The sequence below is a fragment of the Pongo abelii genome, chromosome 13 (genome assembly GCF_028885655.2).
Source record: "Pongo abelii isolate AG06213 chromosome 13, NHGRI_mPonAbe1-v2.0_pri, whole genome shotgun sequence".
Lineage (NCBI taxonomy): Eukaryota > Metazoa > Chordata > Mammalia > Primates > Hominidae > Pongo > Pongo abelii.
Window position 1 is genome coordinate 128,601,495 of NC_071998.2, and position 18,122 is coordinate 128,619,616.

An 18,122-nucleotide genomic window follows, 5' to 3' on the forward strand; every position below is an offset into this window, starting at 1 on the left:
CCGGTCGACGGCGGAAGGCGGAAGGCGGAAGGCGGAGCGGTCCCTGCAACCCGGCTGGCGGGAACTGCCTTCTAGTTCTTAGTCTCGGATTAGGAGACCCCCCGGGCGCGCCCCGATGCCGAGCCCGCAGCTTCTGGTGCTCTTCGGCAGCCAGACGGGCACGGCTCAGGATGTGTCGGAGAGACTGGGTCGCGAGGCCCGGCGCCGGCGGCTTGGCTGCCGGGTGCAGGCCCTGGACTCCTACCCGGTGGTGAGGGCTCGCTAGGGCCTCGGTGTTGGGGACGAGCAGGCCTGGCGTGCCCGCCTCTCGGGGTCATCGACCCAAAAGGCGTCGCATTTTCTCTGAGAGCGGGTCTTTCCCTTATGGCGGATTTAGGGAAAGGGGAGGCTTGGGAAGGGGAGTTCAGTTTAGCACCTTGGAGGATGTTGGAACCTGAAAGAGAAGACGGTCTGGCTGCTCACATAAATCCCTCTGCCCTGTCAGCCTGAGTGAGGGAGAAGGGGGTCAAGTTTTGGGAAGGACGCCCGGTCCTTACAGCCGGAGGTCTTACGTGTGTGTGTCTTTTTGTTGAGGTGAATCTGATTAACGAGCCCCTGGTGATATTTGTTTGTGCAACTACAGGCCAAGGAGACCCGCCTGACAACATGAAGGTAAGGCTGGCCTGATGTGGCTCCTCAGATCCCTGCCCTCGACCCTCACCCCGTTTTCATTGCCTGGAGTCTAGATGCAGTAAATAGCGCTCCTCTATCTCATGCACCTTCAGAGGTGGATTTGAGAGAACGTCCGTGAGTGGAGCTGGGGGCTCCGGTTGCCCTCTCTAATAACTCTTCGTGGCCACCAAATATTCTTATTATCCATTTTAATCTTTCTTATTTTTCCAGGGCTATCTATATGTGCATCTAGTCTGGGTCTTGTGTGTATTTCTAGACTGTATGACCCTCAGGGAACGTTGCTGAATTCTCTGACCATCTTTTAAGCGCATGTTCTATTCTTGGCACAGTCTTCTCTGACCATCTTTTAAGCACATGTTCTATTCTTGGCACAGTCTGGCGCTGGGGATCCAGCTGTGAACCCAGCAGCCATATTTCCATCCTGGCAGAGTTCACGCTGTAGCAGAAGCAGCTAACGGGCAATGACAGTGCCAGCAAACACCTGCTGCTGGGGAAAGTAGCATATGTCACAGGAGCACTGATAAGGGGCATCAAGCCTTATCTCACCCAACCTTGGGGCCCAGGCAGAGGTTTCTGGAAGAAAAGAGTGTAAGCTGAGTCACAGAAGAATGCGTGAGGGCTAGTCAGGCAGTAAGGAAGAAGGATCAGTCTGCGCAGAGGAAAAAGATGATTTGGTTTGTGTGAAAAGTGGAAAGCAGCTCAGGGCAGCCAAGCTGAGGAGTGCACTGGGGCAAGAGGGGAGGAGAAGAGAGGCAGGAAGCCAGGCCCAGTCCAAAGAGCCTGAGTAACCACAGCAAGGCAGATGGGCTTGAAATGAAGGGCTGTCGGAACTGTAGGGGTGACACAGTCACGTTCCTACGCTGGCAAAACCACCACTGGTCTGCAGGAGAGCAAGAATAATGCCATGAGACGCACAGGACAGGCAGGAGATGCTACCTGTCTGAACTAAGGTGGTGGCAGAAGATAGAAGGGGACGCATTGCAGGGGTGTTGGGAAGAGAGTCCCCGGGACATGGAACGGACCCGATAGGTCAAGCAGAATCGAGACAGGGATGTGGGCTCTGGAACCAAGATGGATGGTGGTTCCATCCACAGAAATCAGAGAGCACGGTGGGAGTAGGGGGCTGTGCAGGAAGGGAACCTGGAGACATTGAAGTGGAGAAGTGCAGTAGGACTAGCGCTCCAAGGAAGATCCTGGGGTAGAGGTAGGTGTTGAGGTAGTCACGATACAGAAGTGTGAGAAGAGGAAGCGCCTCTCTCCCCACAGGGCAGGCTGCCCAGAACGTTAAAGCCCAGGAGGGCAGGAGAGTGACCAAGCAGCTAGAAGAGAGGGTGCAGCACCCCAAGGAGAGGACTGGGGAGTGGGTGTTCCAGGAAGGGATCTGGCATGTAAAGCTGCACAGAAGTCGAATCATATAAAGCCTGAGGGGTATCCATGGGATTTCTTGGCAAAGGGGTTGTTGTTGATAGCAGGAAGAGCAGCTTCAGTGGCTCGTGGGGAGAGAGGCCAGATTACAGGAGATGAGCAACTGAGAGAGCGAGTGGAGAGCGTCTTTTAAGAATGTCTTGAGTGCGGGCCGGGTGTGGTGGCTCACGCCTGTAATCTCAGCACTTTGGGAGGCCGAGGCGGGCAAATCACGAGGTCAGGAATTCGAGACCAGCCTGGCCAACATGGTGAAACCCATCTCTACTAAAAGTACAATGATTAGCTGGGCGTGGTGGCGCGTACCTGTAATCCCAGCTACTCAGGAGGCTGAGGCAGGAGAATCGCTTGAACCAGGGAGTCAGAAGTTGCAGTGAGCTGAGATTGCGCCACTGCATTCCAGCCTGGTGACAGAGCTAGACTCTGTCAAAAGAAAAGAGAGCCGGGCACTGTGGCTCATACCTGTAATCCTAGCACTTTGGGAGGCCGAGGCAGGCGGATCACAAGGTCAGGAGATCGAGACCATCCTGGCTAACACGGTATGAAACCTCGTCTCTACTAAAAATACAAAAAATGAGCCGGGTGTGGTGGCGGGCGCCTGTGGTCCCAGCTACTCGGGAGGCTGAGGCAGGAGAATGGCATGAACCCGGGAGGCAGAGCTTGCAGTGAGTCGAGATCGCGCCACTGCACTCCAGCCTGGGCAACAGAGCGAGACTCCGTCTCAAAAAAAAAGTCTGGCTGTGAAAAGGCTAAAGAGTTAAAAAGAAGAAGTTTTTTTATGAGAGAGATTTGGCCAGGCACAGTGGCTAATGCCTGTAATCCCAGCAATTTGGGAGGCCGAGGTGGGAGGATCGCTTGAGCCCAGGAGTTCAAGACCAGACTGGGCAACGTCGTGAGACCTCATCTCTACAGAAAATTTAAAGTGAGCTGGTGCAGTGGCTCATGCCTGTGATCACAGTTACTCCAGAGGCTGAGGCGGGAGGAGCTCTTGAATTTGGGAGGTTAAAGCTGCAGTGAGCTGTGATCACACCACTACACTCCAGCCTGGGCAACAGAGCAAAACCCTGTCTCAAAAAAAAAAGACGGGAGAAACTTGGCATGTTTTTTTTGTTGTTGTTTGTTGTTGTTGTTTGTTTGTTTGTTTTGAGACGGAGTCTCGCTCTGTCACCCAGGCTGGAGTGTAGTGGTGTGATCCCAGCTCACTGCAAGCTCTGCCTCCCGGGTTCACGCCATTCTCCTGCCTCAGCCTCCCAAGTAGCTGGGACTACAGGCGCCCGCCACCACGCCCGGCTAATTTTTTGTATTTTTTTAGTAGAGACGGGGTTTCACTGTGTTAGCCAGGATGGTCTCGATCTCCTGACCTCGTGATCCACCCGCCTCAGCCTCCCAAAGTGCTGGGATTCCAGGCGTGAGCCACCGCTCCCGGCCGAAACTTGGCATGTTTAATTGCTGGCAGGGGAGAGGCAGGGGAAAGAGGCTGAAGACTGAGTAGGGACGGCAGGGGATGTGCAGCGGCTTGGGGGAGAGCTGAGCGTAGGTCGAGGGGTCTCAGATAGAGTGGGATGGAAGAGAAGGGGGTTCAGAGTGGAGCACAGGCAGGGGAGGGGAATGGTGGGATAGGGAAGCCCCAGAGCATGGGAGAGGAGAGGGACTGGGGCTGGGCTGGGCATTCACTCAGCCAGTGGCAGGAAGCTGGTGCTCATGCCAGGACTCAGGTCAACGAGGAAAGGAAGAGTCCCAAGTATGGGCACCCACAGAGAAGACCAGGAGTTGGAGGGGGCAGCTAATGCCCACAGCGAGAACTGGGAGCTCCTTGAAGAGGCCGTGGACCCAGGGCCCATGGCCTCAGAGGCAGGGGCGAGTCTTAGTGGCTATCCATAGCTAAACCGGAGGACCCTGGCTCTCCATCCACAGCAAAACAGGAGGACCCTGGCTCCTTGCTGAGGATGCTGTAGGTGAGGCAGGTGCCCCCAGCAGCAGACAGGAGAAAACAGAGGAACCACAGTGAAAGGCCGAGTGACCAGGTCCCTGCCTGTCTGGTGAAGAAACCCACAAGGTGCTGGGCGCGCTGGCTCATGCCTGTAATCCCAACATTTTGGGAGGCCGAGGCGAGTGGATCACCTGAGGTCAGGAGTTTGAGACCAGCCTGGCCAACATGAGGAAACTCCATCTCTACTAAAAATACAAAAAATTAGCTGGGTGTATTGGCGCACACCAGTAATCTCAGCTACTCAGGAGGCTGAGGCAGGAGAATCGCTTGAACCCGGGAAGCGGAGGTTGCAGTGAGCCGAGATCACACCACTGCACTCCAGCCTGGGTAAAAACAAATGCACCAGAAAGAACCACACCCCACCCGAGGAAGGACCCACATAACAGGTAGAGACGGGCAGAGGCCGAAACAGCTGAGGATGTGACCCCCATGGGGCGGGGGCAAAGCCAGAGACTCAGGAACAGGAAACAGTTTTTTCTCTTTCTCTTTTTCTTTTTCTTTCTGGAGACAAAGCTCTCGCTCTGTTGCCCAGGCTGGAGTGCAGTGGCAGCCATCAACGGCTCACTGCCCCTGACCTTCCAGACTCAGGTGATCCTCCCACCTCAGCCTCCTGGGTAGCAGGGACTGCAGGTGCGCACCACCACATGCAACTAATTTTTTTTTTTTTTTTTGTATTTTTTGTAGAGATGGGGTCTCAAACTCCTGGGCTCAAGCAGTCTGCCTGCCTCGTCCTCCCAAAGTGCTAGGTTTGCAGGTGTGAGCCACCATACCGGGCCAGAAATAGTTCTTTAAATGGACATGAAAAAACTTTAAAAGATTAGCAGAGGCCGGGCGCGGTGGCTCAAGCCTGGAATCCCAGCACTTTGAGAAGCCAAGGTGTGGGAGGGTTGCTTGAGCCCAGGAGTTTCAGACCAGCCTGGGCAACATGGCAAGACCCAGTCTCTACAAAAAAAAATAATAATAAATTAGCTGGGCGTGGTGACGCACACCTGGAGTCCCCACTACTCGGGAGGCTGAGGTGGGAGGATCGCTTGAGCCCAGAAGGTCAAGGTTGCAGTGAGCTGTGATTTCAAGACTGCATTCCAGCTTGGATGACAGAATGAGACCCTGTCTCAACAAAAAAGGCCAGGCGGGACAGCCCACGCCTGTAATACCAACACTTTGGGAGGCCGAGGTGTGTGGGTCACTTGAGGTTAGGAGTTCGAGACCAGCCCGGCCAACATGGTGAAACCCTGTCTCTACTAAAAATACAAAAATTATCCAGGCGTGGTGGCGCGCACCTGTAATCCCAGCTACTTGGGAGGCTGAGGCAGCAGAATCACTTGAACCTGGGAGGCAGAGGTTGCAGTGAGCTGAGGTCGTGCCGTTGCACTCAAGCCTGGGCTACAGAGTGAGACTCCATCTCAAAAAAAGATGAGAAATCCTTCTAGAAAGTATGACAAAAAGCAAGATAGAAAATGGAAAGAAGCAGATACCAAAATTCGAAGATAATTCCAGTGGCCTCAGAATGAGAAGACGATGGTGGAGAGGAAGTTATCCAGGAAAGTAATGATGTCCAGAACTGGGTCTGCGGCCAGAGAGCCCCATGCCCAGGAAAGGCCCTGCTGAGAATGAAAGGGCTCCCCCCCAGGGCATGTCACTGTGGGTTTAGCCTCTGGGGACAGAGTGCCCTACACACCCCAAGGGCGGCAAGTGGGGCCCTGGCTTTTCAGCGGTGGTGCCAAGCCCAGGACAGACCCAGCCGCGTGCCAGTCGAGTCGGGGAAATGTCACAGGAATGTTCTCTCCGGAACCCTTTTCTCGGGAAGGAGGGAGTTCACCAAATGGAGCAGGGAAGAGAGTCTTTTGGGATTCAGGAAGCACGGGTGTCTCAACAGCAGAGCGCTAGGGAGGCAAGAGGCTCTCGGGGGCAAGAGGCTGGGTACATTTGCTCGCACAGCGTGGCCCAGAGAGGCAGCTGATGAGGCAGTGAGGTCCCTGGAGGCCAGGGGTGGTCCAGGGCCAGGGTCAGAGCTGTGGACTGACAAGGCCAGGGCCTCTCTGTCCACAGAGGAGCCCGGGGCCCCTACTGTAGCCTCCATGCTTGGCCATGGGCAGGGGAGGTCGGGGGGCGGTGAAGACCACGCACACAGGCCACCCGGGATCCAGGTAGGGAGGGGGCAGTAGGTTCCTTGGGGAACCTCCAATCAAGCTGGGAGGACACCGTGGAAGGCAGGGTGTGGAACCAGAGGATCTGGACCCTGTTGGCTCAAGGTCCTGCAGCGACGGAAGAAGGGGGATGTGTCTCAGCGACACTGGAACCTCAGAGGGCCGAGTGTGAGAGCCCCTGGGATGGACCTCAGAGGTCCGAGTGTGAGAGCCCCTGGGATGGACCTCAGAGGTCCGAGTGTGAGAGCCCCTGGGATGGACCTCAGAGGTCTGGGTATAGGAGCCTGTGGGACAGACCCACTCAGGGAGCGGAGGCCCACGCTCTGGCTGGGAAATGACAGGTGGAGGTGAGGGACCCCTGGGGCGGTGGACAGTTTGGAGACCAAGTGCAGAGCTGCTCCTGGCAGCTCAGAGCCTGGGGCAGAGGAGGGTGATGTCCCAGGAAGGGAGCCCCACGCAGGCCTGGAGAGCACAGCAGGGTCTGGCTCCTGTGGGCAGGGTAGGCCCTGGTCTCCCCAGGCACTGGACCAGCCCTGCCTCCTCCCAGTGCCCGTCATCCTGCAGACTTGACCCGGGCCCTGCCTTTTGGTCAGATAGGTCCAGTTGCATTCTGCCCCCTCCTGCCCCCTGCCTGTTCCCCTGAGACCCTCCCCTCACCCCCTGCTGTGGGGCTGGCCCAGAGGTTGAGGACTCTGACTCAGAGTTTCCTCCGGCTGTAGAACTTCTGGAGGTTTATATTCCGGAAGAACCTGCCCTCCACTGCCCTCTGTCAGATGGACTTTGCCATCCTGGGCCTCGGGGACTCCTCATACGCCAAGTGAGTAGGGGATGGGACAGTGGGTGGATGGAACAGTTCTGGGGGTCGAGCAACAGGTGTGCTGGCAGAGGACAGAGACCAGCTTCCAGGGTCGGCCCCTGCGGGCCTCAGGGCCCTTGCAGTGGTACTGGCTTCTCCACAACGCTCCCTGGTGGGCACCCCAGGCTTCACGCTGCGGGAGGGCACAGAGGGGAGCAGGCAGGGTGGCAGAGGGCTGGGCTCAGAGCCACGCTGATGTCACACAGGCCTACCTGGCGCCGGTCCCCACTTTTACAAAAAGGCGTGCTGTGAAGTGTTGACGACTTTGAGCCTGGAGGAGGACCCCGTATGCTCCTGCCACCCCAGAGGCCACCTCTGCCTTTTCTCCTGGGCATTTTCACAGTGCTCCTTTGCACCCTAAGCAAGGAGTGGCATGTTCAGTGTGCAAATGGCATCTTTAGACCCCACGATGGTGAAAACCCTGACTGTCCACGTAGGGCCCAGGTCCGCTGAGCACCGAGCATCAAAAGTTGTTTGCATAGCCGGGTGTCAGTCATTTCAGATGAAAAAGAGAGGACGGGAAGATCAGAGACAGCTCCCCCCGGTTCTGCCGGGAGGTTTTGTTCCGTGCAGGATGTAGTTCCATGCATGACGTTGTTTCATGCGTGATGTTGTTCCGTGTGGGATGTAGTGTTCGTTCAAGAGAGGGAGGGAGCCCCACTGCCAACAGCGTTCCCAGGGAGGAGCGTGACCTGGAGCCAGTCATGCCTCTCAGAACCAGAGTGAGAAGTGAAACTGACCCCTGGGAAGATGCCTGGCTCTCTCCCCAGCACAGAGTTTCTTAGCTGAGGAGTGACCCACACCTTGGCTGGGGGCCTGGAGGCCTCACCTGCCTCAAGTTCCTGCCCAGGGATGAGGGCCCATCAGTGGGACGAGGCCGCCTGCTCCCACCACACAGGCTCATTCTCTGCGAGCAGAAGACCTGCTGCTTGGGGCCCTGGCAGCTGCTCTGGTCTTGGCAGCCCCTGGCGTGTGGAGGCCCTGCCCCCTCCTAGGGTGCGGCCAGCGTGGAGTGTGTTTTCCACCCAAGAGAGGCCCTCCCCAGGCTCCACTCTCCGCCCGGGCTCCACTCTCCCGGGTTCCACTCTGCCTGGGCACCACTCTCCGCCCGGGCTCCAGCCCAGGACCAGCCTCACTGTCTCCACAGGTTCAACTTCGTGGCCAAGAAGTTGCACCGACGGCTACTGCAGCTTGGGGGCAGTGCCCTCCTGCCCGTGTGCCTGGGCGATGACCAGCATGAGCTGGGGTGAGTCTGCGGGCATGGCACCCACCTCCACAGTCTGGCCTGGCCACACGCAGGGTCCGCTCAGGCCAGCGCACGTGCTCCCTCCCAGGCCCGACGCTGCTGTGGACCCCTGGCTGCGAGACTTGTGGGACAGGGTTCTGGGGCTGTACCCGCCGCCTCCGGGCCTCACCGAGATCCCTCCCGGAGTCCCGTGAGTGTGGGCCCCGGGTCACCCACAGGTGGAGCAGACCCAACCCGGCCTGTGGACCTCGCCCTGGGTCCCTCCCGTGTGGGTGGGCGGCCCCTGGGGAGTGGGTCCTGGTCTGACCAGCATGCCCTCCCACAGCCTGCCCTCCAAGTTCACCCTGCTGTTCCTCCAAGAGGCACCCAGCACGGGCTCTGAGGGGCAGCGGGTAGCTCACCCCGGCTCTCAGGAGCCCCCGTCAGAGTCGAAGCCCTTCCTAGCACCCATGATCTCCAACCAGAGAGTCACTGGCCCCTCCCACTTCCAGGATGTTCGGCTGATTGAGTTTGACATCTCGGGCTCCAGCATCAGGTAAGGCCTGAGCACAGCCCAAGACACCAAGCGGGCGGTGGGGACTGCTGGGGACCGAGGAGGGCAGGGTAAGGTGGGCCGTGGGTCTGGGGTTCGGAGGAGGCTGGGCCGGGCTGCAGGGGATGACTTCCATCCGGGGCCCCCGACATCCTCCTTGTAGAGTCCCCACAGCCCTGGTGGCTTCTTCCACACAGCTTTGCTGCTGGCGATGTGGTGCTGATTCAGCCCTCCAACTCGGCTGCCCACGTCCAGCAGTTCTGCCAGGTGCTGGGCCTGGACCCTGACCAGCTCTTCACACTGCAGCCGCGGGAGCCAGGTGAGCCTGGCCTCGGCCACCCTGACTCTCTGCCCTCTCCCGTGCCCTGGGCCCCCACCCCAAGGGCTCCACCGCAGCCCACGGAGGCCTCCCGCTCACCCTGCAGATGTCTCCTCCCCCACGAGGCTGCCCCAGCCCTGCTCCATGCGGCACCTCGTGTCCCACTACCTGGACATCGCCAGCGTGCCTCGCCGCTCCTTCTTCGAACTCCTGGCCTGTCTATCCCTCCATGAGCTGGAGCGGGAGAAGCTGCTGGAGTTCAGTTCTGCCCAAGGCCAGGAGGAGCTCTTTGAATACTGCAACCGGCCCCACAGGACCATCCTGGAGGTGAGGTGGGCGGGCAGCAGGCCCAGCCCCTGAGCTACAGCCACGCTGCAGCCACCCTGAGACTCTCTTTGCCTAGGTGCTCTGTGACTTCCCGCACACAGCTGCTGCCATCCCTCCTGACTACCTATTGGACCTCATCCCTGCTATCCGGCCGAGGGCCTTCTCCATCGCCTCCTCACTGCTGGTTAGGGGCCCGGTGGGTGGAGCCCAGGAGCGGCCCTGGGAAAGCTGGGACCGGGGCTGTGGGGTTTTGTAAGCAGGGGCTGTCCTCTGACCAGGTGTCGTTCCCGAACTCGGACTGCCTCTGGGGGAGGTAGGTGGGGCCCACGGCCCAGGCACAGGTGAGGGCAGCCTTGTTCCACCACCCCTACCCCGCCATCCTCCCCAGACTCACCCCTCACGGCTGCAGATCCTCGTGGCTGTAGTGCAGTTCCAGACTCGCCTCAAGGAGCCCCGCCGGGGCCTCTGCTCCTCCTGGCTGGCATCCCTGGACCCTGGGCAAGGTGACCCCTGCTCCCAGGGTGGGGGCCGTGGGCCCATATCCCGTTCTCTCCCATGCTCACGCAAATGCTGGGCTAGGGCCCCGGCAGACTCAGCACACGTCTTTGATCCTCTTCATGCCACCTCCTTCCTGCAATAGGACCTGTCCGGGTGCCCCTCTGGGTGCGGCCTGGGAGTCTGGCCTTCCCAGAGACACCAGACACACCTGTAATCATGGTGGGGCCTGGCACTGGGGTAGCCCCCTTCCGAGCAGCCATCCAGGAGCGTGTGGCCCAGGGCCAGACTGGTGAGCACCCAGGGTCCCAGGGCAGGGTTGTGGCCGGAGTTCCCCAGCTGAACCTCAAGGACCTGTGGCCAAGACCACCCTGCATTTCCCTAGGAAACTTCTTGTTTTTTGGCTGCCGCTGGCGAGACCAAGACTTTTACTGGGAAGCTGAGTGGCAGGAGCTGGAGAAGCGGGACTGTCTGACCCTTGTCCCTGCCTTCTCCCGGGAACAGGTGTGTATGCTCAGGGGCTGGGAAAGGAGGGGAGGGGGCTCAGACTCAGCCCCCAGCCCTGTTCTCTGCCCTACAGGAGCAGAAAGTATATGTGCAGCACCGGCTCCGGGAGCTGGGGTCACTTGTGTGGGAACTGCTGGACCGCCAGGGTGCATACTTCTACCTAGCAGGGTGAGCTGGCCTGCGTGCAGCAGGAGTGGGCCCAGCCCCTGAGTGCCGGGCCTCATTGAGCCTTCTGTGACCTGCCCCTCTAGCAATGCCAAGTCCATGCCAGCGGACGTCTCGGAAGCCCTGATGTCCATCTTCCAGGAGGAGGGTGGACTCTGCAGCCCGGACGCAGCCGCGTATCTAGCCAGGCTTCAGCGGACACGGCGCTTCCAGACCGAGACGTGGGCCTGAGGCCTGTGGCTGCCCGTGCCCCCTCTGATGGCCATCCTCCTGGGAGCCCAGGAAGGCATCCATGAGGGAGCTCCTGGCCAGCAGCCATCATCCTCTCGGACCAGCCAGCTGGTCCTCTGGGAACAGCCAGCTCCCGAGCACAGCCGCACTCCCGTTGACTCTGGATCCCACCCTTTGAGCCCTGACCCCACTGCAGCCTCTGCCCAGCCAGCCCTGCACTCCCCCACCCTGACAGTGAGCTGTGTCCTCGTCCCCGCACCCCCTTCCCCGTCAAGGTGGTGGCCTGGGCCGCTCCACCTCACCAGTGCAGTGACCCAGGACGGCATCAGCAGCCCAATGAGCACCAGGGGTGGCATACGGCACCCATGAGGCTGCACTGCACTCCTCTGCCCTGGGGCCACCTCAGCCGCTGCAGCCTGCCGAGCAGCACATTCCATTCATTGCCCCCGCACTCCCACAGGGTTCAGGCTGGGCTCAGAGGCCACTAGGATGCCAGCTCTTTGAGAGCAGTGGGGGTGTCCCCGGCCACTAGGATGCCAGCTCCTTGAGAGCAGTGGGGGTGTCCCCGGCCAGAGCAGCCTCTTCCTCTCCTGGTCCCAGAAAAACCCTTGCAGTAAACGGTGGCTTCTGGTGTGGCTACTTCTAGCACAGGCTTCCTTCCTTCCTCTAGCTCCTCCCGATGCCCTGGGTGCTGGGTGCTGGATGGGTGGGCGCCATTGTGCACCCTTGCTGGGCTGCCTGTACCCAAGTGGCCTCTGCAGCTTTTCTGTCTGCCTCTAATGTGATATGCGCCCTGCCTTGTTCTCAAGGGCTTAGTGGGTCGGCTAAGATCTGATCGCCAGGACTGGGTTTTGGGCAGGTGCTGGGAAGGCGGAGCCAGGCAGTCCGTGCTGCTAGGGAGCCGAGGCTGCCGGAAAGAGGAGCGGCGGGAGGGGGCGTGGTGGTGCAGCCCCGCCCCTGGGAGGGGCTTAAGGCACTGGGAAGGAAAGTCCTGTTGGAGGAGTCCAGTGGCTATTCACACCCGCTTCGCTGTCTCGGAGTCTCGATCTGTGGTCAGCGGGTCGCTGGCACAGGACTAAACATGGCTGAGGCTGGGCTTCAGCCAGATCTGGCTGGGGACGTCACAGCGTGGGCCCAGGATCTACCTGGAGCAGGCCGGCCTTACTGGGGCCCCAGTAAAGTCCACTTCCAGTGAGGAGAGCCAGCTGGGAGGTCAGTGCCAGAGCCCTGGTGGAACCCAGACCCTGCTTCCCCTTGAGGGCCGCCCCTGTCGCCGCCCTGGGGTCCCTGCCCTCCTATCCTGACTCTTGCCCCAGGGCCACCACCCCTGAACTGTGCCCTGGGGCCCCCACCCTCCACCCGGCCAACTCCAGCTCTGGGCCTGTCAGTCCACCTGGGTCCTCTCTGGGCCCTGAGTGCCTGGAGCCTCTGTGCCAAGCACCAGCAAGTGAAGGGGATGACCTCGGGCACCTGCAAGGTGCCGAGACTACAGCCAGTGAGCCCCTGCTGGGGACCATGGCCATGGAGGGTGCCTGGGCCCTTCTAACCTGGAAGGAGGAGGGGAGAGAGCAGGCAGCAGGGCAGGGGGAAGAGAAGGAGTGCCCGATCTGCACAGAGCCCTATGGGCCCAGAGAGCGCCGCCTGGCCTTGCTGAACTGTGGCCACAGCCTGTGCACGGGCTGCCTGCACAGGCTGCTGGGCTCGGCCCCCAGTGCCGACCTGGGCTGGGTGTGCTGCCCGCTGTGCCGCCAGAAGACACCCCTGCTGGAGTGGGAGATCTGCCGGCTGCAGGAGGAGCTGCTACAGGCCGATGGGCCCTCACGCCAGCCCGGCCGAGAGGCCCCTACACCCCAGCACCGCATCCCTGGGCCCTGGGGCTCCCTGGAGCACCGCTACCAGCTGCGCTTCCTGGCAGGGCCCGTGGGTGGCCGGGGCTGCCTGCCCTTCCTGCCCTGTCCACCCTGCCTGGGTGCCTGGCTCTGGGCCCTGCGGGAGCGGGGACCCTGTGCCCGCCGCCTGGTGCTGCTGAGTTTGCTGGCCCTTGAGCTTCTGGGGCTGCTGCTAATCTTCACGCCGCTCCTGCTGCTGGGACTGCTCTTCATGCTCCTGGACCACTCTGGCCGCTGAACAGAGCCCAGGACAGCCCCGACGCCAACAGGCCAGGGGGCCCAGACTGGCCCACATCCCCATGCCTGGGTGCTGTGAGGCCTGATGACCAGGCTGGAAAAACCCAAGGTTGGGTCCAGGGCAGTGGCCTTCAATCAAGATCTCCCATTGCTGAACCCACAACCAGGACTACCCAGAGGCCTGACCCTGCCAGAGTCCATGGCTGCACTGTTGCCCAGACACTAGCTGAACCCAAGGACACCAGTGCCCAAGGACAGCTCTTGGAGGAGGCCGGCCCAGCAGGAAGGTCTGTGAGCAGGACCCCATTCACCCTGCGGCAGACGGGCACCGTACTGGCCACGGGCTGACGCCAGCCACACTTCCCCCTCCGAGGGCCAGCCAAGCACAGCAGGCATGAAAGTGAACAGAGATACAGCAGTGAGTCAGTTCCTTGGAGAGGGCAGGGACTCCGCCCACCCTGTGTTCAGATAAGGGCCAGTGTGTGTCCCTGAAGGTCAGGCCAGCCGGGGGAGGGGCCCATGCTGCGAAAATTCAGCCTGCAAAGGCTGCTCTCCCCACTTGGTCAGGCCCAGACCAGGTCAGCTGGGGGTTGGCGCTGGCCTGTGTTGCAGGGGACGAGGGCCCACCCAGGCCTTGGAACATAAGCTCTGCCCCTGCAGACCCTCATGTCGCCATGCCTGGGATGGAGACATCGGGTAGCCCAGCGAGAGTTGGAGCACTGAGCCTGGAACGTGAAGCAGCTTTCAATAAACCAGCTCCTGGGGATGCCATTGTTACTACTTGTCTTTGTTACCCCATCTTCACCATCTGGGCGAGCTTTTTTTTTTTTTGAGACAGAGCCTCACTTAGTCACTCAGGCTGGAGTGCAGTGGCACGATCTCTGCTCACTGCAACCTCCACCTCCCGAGTTCAAGCAATTCTTTTGCCTCACCCTCCTGAATAGCTGGGATTACAGACATGCACCACCACACCTGGCTAATTTTTTTGTATTTTTAGTAGAGAAGAGGTTTCACCACGTTGGCCAGCCTGGTTTTGAACTCCTGACCTCAGGTGATCCATCCGCCTCGGCCTCCCAAAGTGCTAGGATTACAGGCGTAACACACTGCACCCAGCCTGGGGCGGGCTTTTCCTCACACCCAGGTGGTCCCAGGTGCCAGACAGGAGGCGCTGGGTCCTTATTCCCCTACCACCATCTCAGCCAGTCTTTGTACCTAACCCCTGCACAGATGCCCAAAGGCTACTCCCACACAACCTTGGAAGACCCAGGTGGGTGCTCAGGTCCAGGTGGGCACCAGGAGGGAAATCAACTGAGTTGTCCCCCACACAGGCACCCCCACACCATTGAAAATGTCCTCTCTGCCCAGCTGGGGTGGCTCTGCACACCCACCACATAGCCCTGCCAGGCGCACACAAGCAGCCCACTCTGTACGTGTGGGCGTTTGCACCCACGCTCACAGCCCGCCTGGCCCTCCTGAGCTGCACGCACAGCCCAGCCCGGCCCCCAGTGCGCAGAGCAGGCCCACCCCGAGCGGCGCTGGGCCTCTGGCAGCTCCAAGCTGGGACCTGTCTGGGTTGCAGCCCTGGGTGCCCACCCTAGGCCCAGGCCTGAGCACAGCCCACAGGAGCAAGCTTCAGTCCAGGGAACAGGTGCAAACTTTGGCAAAGAGTTTTAATGGCAAAGTTGGCTGCAGCGACAATGCCACTCGGGGTGGGGCCGGAAGCCGTGGTGGGGAAGGAAGAGTCAGTGGGCGGCAGGGCAGGGCTGGGTCCCTGAAGAAGCAGCGAGCGAGGCTCAGCGGGCAGTGGCGGGCAGGCAGGCGCTACTACATGATGGAGCAGGCGGACAGTGGGTTCCGCACGTGGCAGGTGCACGCGGCCCCACAGTACTGCCGGAAGGTCTGGTAGCAGCTGCCCTCGGGCTCGGCCCCCCACTGACCCCCGGATGGGGCTGTCAGCGCCTCAGGCGGCAGGCGGCTCAGGATGGACGTGTTGACAGCCAGCGCTGCCAGGCCGTAGTCGGTGAAGAGCACAGTCTCGCGGCGGCAGGTGGGGCAGGAGATGAACTTGTACTTGGGGCAGGACTCGTAGAGAATCTGCAGGCACTGCTCGCACACAGAGTGCAAGCAGGAGAGCACGCGGGGCCTCCGCTGGGTGACATTGTAGGTGTGCCCACAGGTGGGGCACTCCAGAGGCTCACCTGCCGCTGCCGAAGAAGCCGCCGAGGCCGAGGGGCCAGGCCGAATCACGTATTGATTCACAATGACCTCATCTTCTGGGGCCACGCGGGGAAAGCCCAGCTCCGAGCTTCCCTTACGGGGTCGCCGTGGCAGTGGCGGGGTATGGGGTGCCCCTTCCAAGGCAGGCATGTCCCCCCCACAGGCCTGGTTGACAATGATCTCTGTGTCTGAGGGCCAGGCACGCTTGGGTGCCAGAGTTGGGGTGGGCCGGGGAGCAGGCGGGAAGCAGGGGGCAGCCGGTAGCTCAGGGAACTTTTCAGGGTGGACAATCTTCATGGCCTCCATCTTGAGGATGACATGGGGACCCTTCAGGCAGGACATGAGGAGGCCCGGCCAGCCACTGCCCGCCTCCGGCCCGGGGTCAGAGGGCATCCGGCTGTCTCCAGTCAGACTGGATGTTCGGGTGGGTGGCGGCGTTGTGTGGAGCTGGGGGGCAGGTGACGGGGCAGCATCCTGGTCCCGCCAGGCCTGGGGGGGCCCCTGGCCGGCTCGTGGACTCCTAGGGACAGCCGGCGAGAGTTGGGGGCGCAGGGCCCCCCCCAGTGGCCACAGTGGCTTCTCTGGTCCAGTCCTGGGAGGAGGAGGAAGGGGTGGGGGAGGGGGAGGCAGGCGGGGGCAGGGAGGGGTGGGAGGCTGCCCTGGGCTGGGGGTCTGGCCCAGGGTCTCACCCAGGGTCTCTGGCTGCTGAGGCTGGCGAGGGGGCGCTGGGGGGGCTCCCCCTGCAGCCGAGGTCAGCAGGCCGCGGGCAGGGACATCGGGGCAGGTAGGGGCTGGGTGGGCCCCATGGCTCCAGGACAGGGCGCCCAGGGAAGGCAGCTAGCCGAAGTGCTGGCTGCAGGAGGACCCGGGCGGCAGGCTCCGCGGCAGGAGCAGAGGCGAGGCCTGGGCCAGGCCTGAGCTGCAGATGAGAGACGGCATGAGGGCAGTGCCCAGGCCACCCCCACCCTAGCCCTCGCCCTGCACAAAGGACCGGGCGCCCGACCTCTGACCCTGACCTCAGCCGTGGGATCCCGATCTCCGCGGGCCTCGGAACCCAACCCCCTCCCCGGTCCCCGCCTCCAAGGCCAGACGCACCTTCCCGAAGGCCGACCCCCGTCGCGTGGGGAGGGGCGCTGAGTCCGCCCCCGGCCCCCGCCCCCTGCGCTCACCTGCCCCAGCCTGGCGTCCCGGCCGCGCGCCGCCGCCGCAGAGGTTGTCTCAAAGGCAGGCCCGGACGCGGCGCCCGCGCCTCGGCCCGGCAGCTCGGGGGGCTCCGGCGGCTCCGGCGGCTCCGGCGGCGGCCGCAGCGACCTCAGGCGATGGTGGGGCCCGGGTGGCACCGAGGGGCGCGGGCGCAGGCGTGGGGCGCGGGGCGCGGGGAGCGGGTTTCGGCGCGGCGGCGGCGGCGGCAGGTGCGTGCGAAGCGTGGCGCGCTCTGCGGCGGAGGCGCGGGGACCGCAGTGCGCGCGGCGCCCGCCCGCGCCCGCAGCGCCACCCCCCGTCTGGGGACCCGCGCGGGGTCCGCGGGGCGGGGCCAGCCTCCCGGCCGCCCCTCGGTCCGCTCCCGGCGTCGCTCTCGCCCGCGGACTGCGTGGGGGGCAGGACCCCCGCGTCGCCCCCAGTTCTCTCCAGGCTGACCCTGGGTCCTGGTCAAGCCCCCCCCAAATTCAGGAGGGGAATCCGGCTGTTCGCCTCCCTCATACTAGGAGGCCTCAGGACGCTGGAGCGAGAGGGAGGGGACCTGCGCGGAGGATCCCAGGGGAGATGGTTCCAGGGCCCACTGGTGCCTGCCCCCCCCCCCGCCCCATGGGAAGGCCCCGAGTCCTCCAGCTCCGCCTGTGCCCGGTGCCGTAGCTCAGATAGGTCGCTGTGACCCTAAGGGACAAGAGCGGGGCGGGCGGAGCGGATCAGAAGGCCGAGGCCGGTGGACGGACGGGTCCGGTGGGAGTGCGCGAAGGACAGGCTGGCAGCCCAGTGCGGAGCGGAGGCGGCCCTGAGGACCTCACCTGCCCGGACAGGGTGGCCCCTGGCACTCCAGCGCGCAGGCCCGGGCCTCTCCGCTTCCTCACCCGGGGCTTCCCTGCCCTCCTGGGTCGGCCTTCTGTCTGTGGAGCCCTCGGGCTTGCTGGTCACCGTGGGGCAGGGGACCAGGGCTTCGAGGGCCTCCGCTGCCACGCTGTGACCAGCTCTGGCCCCGCACCAGGCCCTAGACAGCTTGGCCTCCTTCAGCTCCTCTCTCCTCTGGACTGGCCAGACCGCACCTGCTCTAGGCAGAGCCCCGGGGCCTGCAGAGTGCTGAGCCCAGAGGGGACGGTGCCGCTGGTGCGGGAGCTCGCGTGGGCAAAACAGGCTGGAGGAGCGGCCCTGCGCATAGGGTCTGGCTTGGCCCCTCCGTGGGGCCTCGGGCGAGTGTCACTCAGAAGAGCAATAGGGAGAGGTGTGCGGGTGACAGGGGCGCTGCTGGAGGGGTCCTTACGGGGCTCTGGCAAGATGGTGGGGCAACTGAGGCAGCCTGGGCCTGGGGAGGGCCGGGAGCCCAGCTCCGCCGCAGACTCTGCTCACCGACCCGGCGCGCGCCCGAGGAAGCACCAGGCCGCAGGCCCCGCCCCCTCAGCGAGACCCCGCCCCGTAGGGGATGAGACCCCGCCCCCGCCACGAGGCCCCGCCCCCCAGGCCGGGCCTTTTCAGACCCGCCATTCGGAGCTGGAGAACCCCAAGCCGAGTATTGGTCAGATCCGAACCGGGTCTTTCGGGAAACCCTGGAGCGCGGGGGCTTCTGGGCAATAATATTTCCACGGCCGGTTCCTGCCCTGTTCGCGCATGCGCTATAGGCGCCACGCAAGGGGCTGGCAGGGAGGTGGGCGGGGCTT

The 18,122-nt window shown here is 62.3% G+C and overlaps 2 protein-coding genes across 3 annotated transcripts; one reads left to right on the plus strand and one right to left on the minus strand.

The window, feature by feature from the left end:
- Position 1: 1 nt before the first annotated feature.
- On the plus strand, positions 2-13,801 carry NDOR1 (NADPH dependent diflavin oxidoreductase 1). 2 transcript variants are annotated; one of them, XM_024252361.3, is made up of 14 exons: positions 2-250; positions 574-651; positions 6,951-7,048; positions 8,235-8,333; positions 8,422-8,523; positions 8,659-8,868; positions 9,063-9,184; positions 9,291-9,511; positions 9,588-9,695; positions 9,900-10,014; positions 10,152-10,298; positions 10,392-10,510; positions 10,587-10,681; positions 10,765-13,801. In XM_024252361.3, exons 1-14 carry the CDS (start codon positions 116-118, stop codon positions 10,907-10,909), a joined length of 1,794 nt encoding a protein of 597 aa, XP_024108129.1. In that variant the 5' UTR covers positions 2-115; the 3' UTR covers positions 10,910-13,801. The 2 variants fall into 2 exon arrangements, with proteins under 2 accessions (XP_024108129.1, XP_024108128.1); XM_024252360.3 differs by having other exon boundaries at positions 12-250; positions 9,588-9,707.
- An 885-nt stretch (positions 13,802-14,686) lies between these two features.
- On the minus strand, positions 14,687-17,844 carry RNF208 (ring finger protein 208). Its single transcript, XM_054521263.2, has 2 exons — positions 16,422-17,844; positions 14,687-16,171 (listed from the first exon to the last, which is right to left on the minus strand). Exon 2 carries the CDS (start codon positions 15,643-15,645, stop codon positions 14,860-14,862), a length of 786 nt encoding a protein of 261 aa, XP_054377238.1. The 5' UTR covers positions 15,646-16,171; positions 16,422-17,844; the 3' UTR covers positions 14,687-14,859.
- Positions 17,845-18,122: the final 278 nt, after the last annotated feature.